General features: G+C 47.1%; 1 protein-coding gene across 1 annotated transcript; it reads right to left on the bottom strand.

Moving 5' to 3' along the window:
- Positions 1-1069: 1069 nt before the first annotated feature.
- On the bottom strand, positions 1070-6323 carry LOC126538368 (solute carrier family 22 member 7-like). Its single transcript, XM_050185222.1, has 2 exons — positions 5994-6323; positions 1070-2608 (listed from the first exon to the last, which is right to left on the bottom strand). Exons 1-2 carry the CDS (start codon positions 6321-6323, stop codon positions 1070-1072), a joined length of 1869 nt encoding a protein of 622 aa, XP_050041179.1.
- Between the last annotated feature and the right edge of the window lie 750 nt (positions 6324-7073).

Genomic DNA, 7073 nt, shown 5'->3' with positions numbered 1-7073 from the left:
CTTCCCAAACGGTGCGCAGTTGCGCGCACATTTCTCCCACTTTGTCGATACTATTCCACAACCTCAACGTTTCTTTTTCACTGTATACGAATGCATTCTTGCCTTCTACGTCGCGTATATTCCAAAGCACTGCACTTCGCACATTTGACGGAAGTGGCGACTGACGAAAGGTATGGCTATGCATATACCTCGCTACGGTGAGCTATTGGGCCTCAGCAGAAGTGCGCTTAAACAATTTCTTTCTAAATAATTGCATCAGTTTACGTAATTTAATATGCAATTTCATAAATGTTGACAAAAAAGACTGCAGCCAAGTGGTCCGGTGAGAACGCATAAAGCGGTGAACAGGGTGAAGAAAAGGAAGGGCAGTTGCCCGATCATCATCATCATTGTCATCCCCATCAACACAGTTGGCAATAGCTGCTCGATAGTTGGTACTTATTCCAAATCACGCAAAAGTAGAGATGGGGTGCTTGCATGGGTAGGGGCACTTGCTCGGGATTTTTAATTAGCGGTCCGTAAAACCTTGTAACTGCTTAATAAATGTATCTTCTACTAAGTCCGAATTATACAAGGTAGCAAGCAGGTAGTTTCGAAGTAGTGCTTGGTATTGAGTCTAGTCTAAACTGCACCCGATACATTTTTTTCTAACAGTGTGGGAAGTTTCACAGAAGTACGGCTCTGCTACCTTGTACTATTTATGCTAATATTACTGAGGAAGTAAAAAAGCCCGCAAACCTTAAGTATGCAGTGGGTACATTGAATGAGACTCATATGGCAGCTGAGAATCAAATTTACACCTTTTACCTTTTGAATACGTCAGACTCTATAATAGGGATTTAATGATTAGCTGCTCCAGCAAATCTCCCTTAAGCAGCCACGGGTATATAATTCACACGCACTGAGAAAATGAAAGGAAAATTGAAAAACTTGCACCCACGAAAAAAAAAAAACGTGCAGCAGAAGGTATCCGAATTCACTAATAACCCTTGACCGGAAAATCAATTTACGTAAAGATAGTAAAAGCTCGTGTTCCTTAATCAGCTCGCATATATTCGATGCTCTTGAGTTATTGCGATGGCGTTTTGCACACCGGCATCGCTGAGGCTAGCTCAGGAGGGCCAACACTTTCCTCTTGGGAACAGGCTGCCGCTAGCGATGTTGCCCCTGCCGATGCTGCCGCTGAAATGTCGGTCGCGGTACCGCGTCTTGAGTTTGCTTTCCTCTTTCGTCGGCCATGATGCTTGCCCGATTTGTGTGGCTTGAGGGACTTCTGCGATGCCGTGGTGGATGTCAAAGATGCTTTAAGGGCTTCCTTGCGCTGCTCTTCGCTCAGAACTGGGCGAACTTCGGCGGGCTTCTCGACATATACTTCGGGAAGACACTGGACCGCTACTGCGCTTGCAAATGCCAGCGCTGTCGTGATGGCCCCAACCACCAAGAGCTGTTCTTCGTGCAAGGATGCTTCGAGGCCTATAGCCAGAAGCACGCCAAGTCGGCCGAAGGAGTACGACAGGCAAAGCCCCAAGCTTCGAATCGTCGTAGGGTACACCTCCGCGGTGTAGGCGTAGTTCAGAAACATGGCGATCGCTGACGCACTGGACATCATTATCCTCGGCAGAGGAAGTACGGCGACCCAGGTCCAATGCGAGAGTACCATCTGCAGCACGCTTGAGGCGCCGAGGAAAGCTAGTAAGCCTGACAGAGTCACGCGGTGGCCTCGTTGCTTCATGCCATAAAAGGCTATGATGAGAATGAGCCCATTGCATAGAAAGGATGCGAGAGCCCACAGTTCTTCGAGCGGGGCTCCCAAGCCTGAGGCATAGAGTGCAAAGCTCACGCTAAACCACGTCACGAGTGCAGAAAATGCGCGCCGCCGAAGGGATGCCGAACGGAGTATGCTCGAAGTACCAGCAGTCACCGTCATGGTGTTGGTATCCCGCTTCAGGAGCTGCTGTTTCAACGCCTGAAATGTTGCTGTGGCCTTGTGAGCTTCTATGCCGTTCATGCGGGCTGCTCGGAGTACGGTGAATTCAGCTGCCCGTAGCCTCCACGCGGCAATCTGCCAAACGGGGGACTGATGAAGGTAATAGCACCAAGAGACCATTATCGCCGTGACCGTGACGAGCAGGGCTTGTGAGAGCACCCACCTTGGCTTCAGCGTCGAAAGAAGCTGCACCAGCGGAGACGTCACAAGCATGGCGATGCCGCTGGCTGTCAATATGTACGTAGCCCGGTGCTCATTTCCGGTCACTTCGTAGAGCACAGTCAAGGCCATCAGCATTGTTGCGCTTGCCATGGTAGCAGTGACAAGGCGCGACAGGATGAATATTCCCGCAGAGGGAGACGCCGCGGCCACCAGGCTGCCGAGCAATGTGGAGATGGCGCACGTCGACAAGACTGGTCTGCGACCCACGCGGTCTGCTGCGATTCCGGCGATGGGAACGAATAGCATGGGGGCCAGACCGAACGTGGATTTCGAAACGGAGTAGAGCCAGTCGCGAGTGCACACCAAGTTCCACATGCTGACGATGCTTTCGCCGTCTTTCTCGGTGTCGTAGTCCCACCGATTGCACGGTACTACGCTACGCTCGTCCTGGTCTTCTCCCTAAAAAAGAAGGAGATAAACGAAAACGTCAATCGCCCCGACGAACCGTCTTCTGATTGACTTCTTAGCAAATACTCCTTGACGTTTATAGAAAAGTCTGCACAATGGAAATAAAATAGCTTCGAGAGAAATATTGATCACTGAGAGTCTCGTAGGCTGGGTCTCTGTATGCGTCATGCATCTTGAGTTAGCGTCAATGGCACAAGAACCGTGATATCTAGGACCATGACGTCCCCATGTGCTTTGAAAGATAAGTAATGATCTTGTATGCAGAAATGAACGTCCTGGCTATGGAAATATACAAGCGGCGGGATCCGACAACGACACAGGTGAGAATTAAACTTGAAGATTTCTTGCCTCAGGTTATTTCAGTTCCAGTTTTTCCACTTTTCCATTATCAGCGAACGAAAAGCGTTAACATTTGACAAGCAAAAGGTGTGTGCAGAGGGCGTCGTGGATAGGAAAGTAAGTGCCTTCTTCCCTGTGTTGCCATCTTCTCGTCATTTTCTGCTTGATATGCTCGAAAGACTCGGAATGTCTCTCGGAGACAGATACAATTACATTGGCATCCAGAAAGTTTGATCGTTATTGACCATGTGGCTGAAGGATGGATAGATTGGCAAACTGAGTAAACGTAAGCTGAAGTAAAAGCAGCTACTACTAGTGCTCATTAAGGGGGACCATTGTTCAGGAGTATAGTGCACTAGCTTCATTAATAAGGAATGCAGAAGTAGAGGAAAATATTAGGAAAATAAATTTACCAATCTTGACCTCATATTTGTCGTCCATCGTCGCTGTTTTAAGTTATCCCTGATTTTCTTAGGTGAACTTGTTCAAACTAATCTATCAGCCTGCTTAGGTCTCAGCATTCTTGTTATAACCAAAAGTGTGCCTGAATTCACCAAATGAGTGCGATCCATAAATTAATAGCTAAGCAGCAACAAATGTACCGTTCCCGCTTTTACACGGTATCAATATTTTACAGTAAAACTGCGAAAAAAAAGAAATAGAAAAGCAATCGCTTACAGTACGACGCATATCCACTGAGCCAGAAACCTGAGAAGAAATTATGTAAATACTAGTTTTGCTGCTTTCTCTTCGTTTCTATGATTCTCTGTTGACAACTGTCAGATTCCGGCGATTATGCAGTAATCTGGAATTGGAATGGAATCGCTACGTTATCTGGACCATGGGTTACGGTAGCGCTGAATGCGTGTCGTTCCGGTCAGGAATGCCCGCGAGAGTTTTGGTTTAAGTAAAATGTTTTGAGATCAAGACGAGAAGCCGAAATTGTATCATGTCTTAATACCCCGGTCATGTTCCCAATTAATGGCTCGTCATGTCTGTACATGGCTGAGGGATAAGCATGCTTGCTGAAAGACACATCGAATTTGCACGTCGTTTCGACGCTATTTATAATGTCTGTTGGATGTACCTCTATTGTGCTAGAGGGGATTGGGTATTGCAATGCGTCGTAGTGCCCTTTGAGGCACACGTTATCAATTGCCACTAGAAATTTTACTCTGACATCTTTTTTTGCATCCTTAGTGTAATTGTAAACATCCAGCAGGAAAACAGGCTTGAACGTGGGCATTCTTGTGGGGACCCCATTGTCTAAACGAATCAATGCTCCTAGATTGCACTGCGAACACGGGAGAGCTACGGGAGAGAGATTGACTGTCTTACGTCAATCGTACAGTTGAAGACGCACATACCATTCAGAATTCTGCGTGATATAAGTATTTATAATGATGCCAGCCATTGGCGATGATGCCAGACATGGACGAAGAAACGAACAAAAAAGAACACGCCAGCGCTGTGCTCATGACTTTAGTTGAAGACCCAGAATATTTCAATGGAATTTGATCGGTGACCGCTACCTGTTTAATATTTCTTTAACTTCTTTTCTAGCATCAACGCCAAAATGACGCGTCGGCACACATCTCTGTCCACTATGCAACGTAGTCTTTTCGATCTCTCATGCTTTCCGCCGTCCGCGATCTTGCTTAGAGTCCACTTATTAGTACCACTCCGTGCCGTCAGTGGCACCATTTGTTCCGTTCAAAACTGTAGCGCACGACGACCATAGGAAGTATTTGATACATTTAAAAGGTGTACAATTAATTGAGTGAAAATCCGGAGTGATTCAGTATGGTGAAAGAGCTGAGTAATGTCAATTCATTTTATAGTACTGCACAGACAAAGAAGCCATGTATTTTTAGCACTAGTCAAGTGTGATCTGATGACAAGTGAGCAATAATAATAATAAAAAAGGATGTTAGGAGGTCGCTTAAGCTTTGTCTTTAAGAGGGGAACGCCATAGCATTCAAAGATCCCTTACAGCTTCTCACGCTTCCCGGCAACTGCAGTTTATGTAACCGCAATGTTTTCTGAGAAACACTGCAGGTGAACGCTCTGCACGAAGGTGAGCTTCCTGGGACGCGCCGCTCCTACTAAAGACTGACCTCAAACGGCAGGTGGAAAAGGAGTTTGTGGTTGAGTTTCTGCCTAAGTGGATGGTGTTTTCTCGTATATCCAAATGCCAATACGACGCTATCATATCTCGAGTTCGTGTGTAATTCATACTTTACGAATTTTCTGAAGCATCTTGCTTTGATCAATTAGTTCAGTAACGTCCATGGATGCGCCAAGCGGAGGGTATGCGTGGATTAGAATGCGTGGTTTTCTTACGTAGAACATCGCCGCCGCCGACACCGTCGTATAGGCGCGTCCTTCACACTGGGTATGATCAATGCTTGAGGCTTTTCAACGTCATTGTTATGCACGCCTCCGTTTGCTGCCGACGCTGTTTTCTGGAACCTGACAACGAACACTTGCAGGAAAAACACCATCTTGCTAACAATGTCAGTGTAGCTTACATTATGTTGTCGTGGCCAAACACAGTAGTTTTTTTTATTGCAATAACAAATACATGGAAAATCTAAAACGCAGAAGAAATGCGTTGAAGGGCCGTGGGAGCTGCGCTTCATGTGGTTGCATGTTACCATCCTTATGTAGCCGTTTATTTTTGACGGAACACATGCTCAACAAGCTCGCACGAAAGAAGAAACTGTTGCAGGTGAACTCGAACCACGGATACGCATTTACATATCGCGAAAAGCCACCGCACCGTCAATCTTAATCATGTCGCCCTGTGAAAAGAAAGTAAGCTAACTTCAATGCAAATTCTCCGTATAGATTATTTTAGGTAGTTCAGGTCGAAAATGTCCATTAGTGCTTTACGGCATGCCTCATAATCGTTGCGTCACCTCGGAAAAAGTGTTAAGCAAGAAGACGTCAATGTAGCAGCCGTGGTACAGCAGGATCAGGTAGGACAAATTGCGCGAGGGACTGAACAGCTCCCCGGTAGAGGGGGCTCGTATACGGTGCACTTGTTGAAGCTGCCGTCGGCCAGCACGGGTATTGCGACGTTCTTCCAGCCCTGGACACCGAGGCGACGCAGGTCATCGGGCGGCTGGCACCAATGGTCTACGGGACGGCCGATGAGGTAATAGGCGAACGACTGCAGCAGCACCACAGTGGCAGCGACGAAGGTGCTGACCAGGATGATCCGCTGGTACCGCCCGTGTCCCAGGATGACGTAGACGTTCTGCTGGATTAAGTCCCGCGTGTCCACGTTTGCGAAGCCTTCCAGGAGCGAAGTGGTCACCGTCTTGGGAGTGGCCTCTTCATGAGGAGCCGCTTTCGCCGACATGATACTGATTACACAGCGCAAAAAGTCCTATCAGCCGGCAAAGAATCAGAAGCGTTTTGTATGGTATGGTCTTCTTCTTCTTCTTCTTCGTGTTCCACTTCTTTGTCTAATTTTACTTCTAGTGTCATGCATGCATCCACAGCTGCGAGTTGAAGGATTTGCGGAAGGGCTCTCTGCGACAATTATTATACTCTTGTCTCAGACATCGGGTGCAACGCTGTGGAGGCTAGAGGGACTTTTTGCAGTGGCTGCGTCGGACCTTAGAAATAGGTCGATGTTGTTTAACGCAATTGTGGGAAAGTGTTCTTTGTATACGCCCAGTATTGAAAGTGGTAATTATTAGAAACAAACAATATGTGGTATATACGGCTATGTGAGGCGTTGTTTTAGACCAATTTGTTTTTCATTGCGTTTCTTTTTCGCCTTTCTATTGGCAGCCCGCCGCGGCATCCTTACGTGCACGCTCGCGCTAGCGAACGCCGTTGACGCGTAGCGAAGCGTGTATAGAACGCGCGCGCTGACACACACACACACACATTCGTCACGGAACTTCTTGCGTAGGTTCCACAGCGTTGCACCTGATGTCCGAAACATAGTGTAGGAATGGTAGATGAATCACACTATGCGCGATAGAATGCTTTACTTCATCAAATCATGAGTGACAGCTGGAGCAGGCACTCGAGACCAATTGTTTTTTCTTCGAGTCCCCCAAATCCCCGCCATCATAAAGTGTTGAATGATGGTGCAATC

The sequence above is a fragment of the Dermacentor andersoni genome, chromosome 3 (genome assembly GCF_023375885.2).
Source record: "Dermacentor andersoni chromosome 3, qqDerAnde1_hic_scaffold, whole genome shotgun sequence".
Taxonomy (NCBI): Eukaryota; Metazoa; Arthropoda; class Arachnida; order Ixodida; family Ixodidae; genus Dermacentor; species Dermacentor andersoni.
Note: the sequence above shows the minus strand (reverse complement) of the source record. Positions and strands in the feature narration are given on the sequence as shown.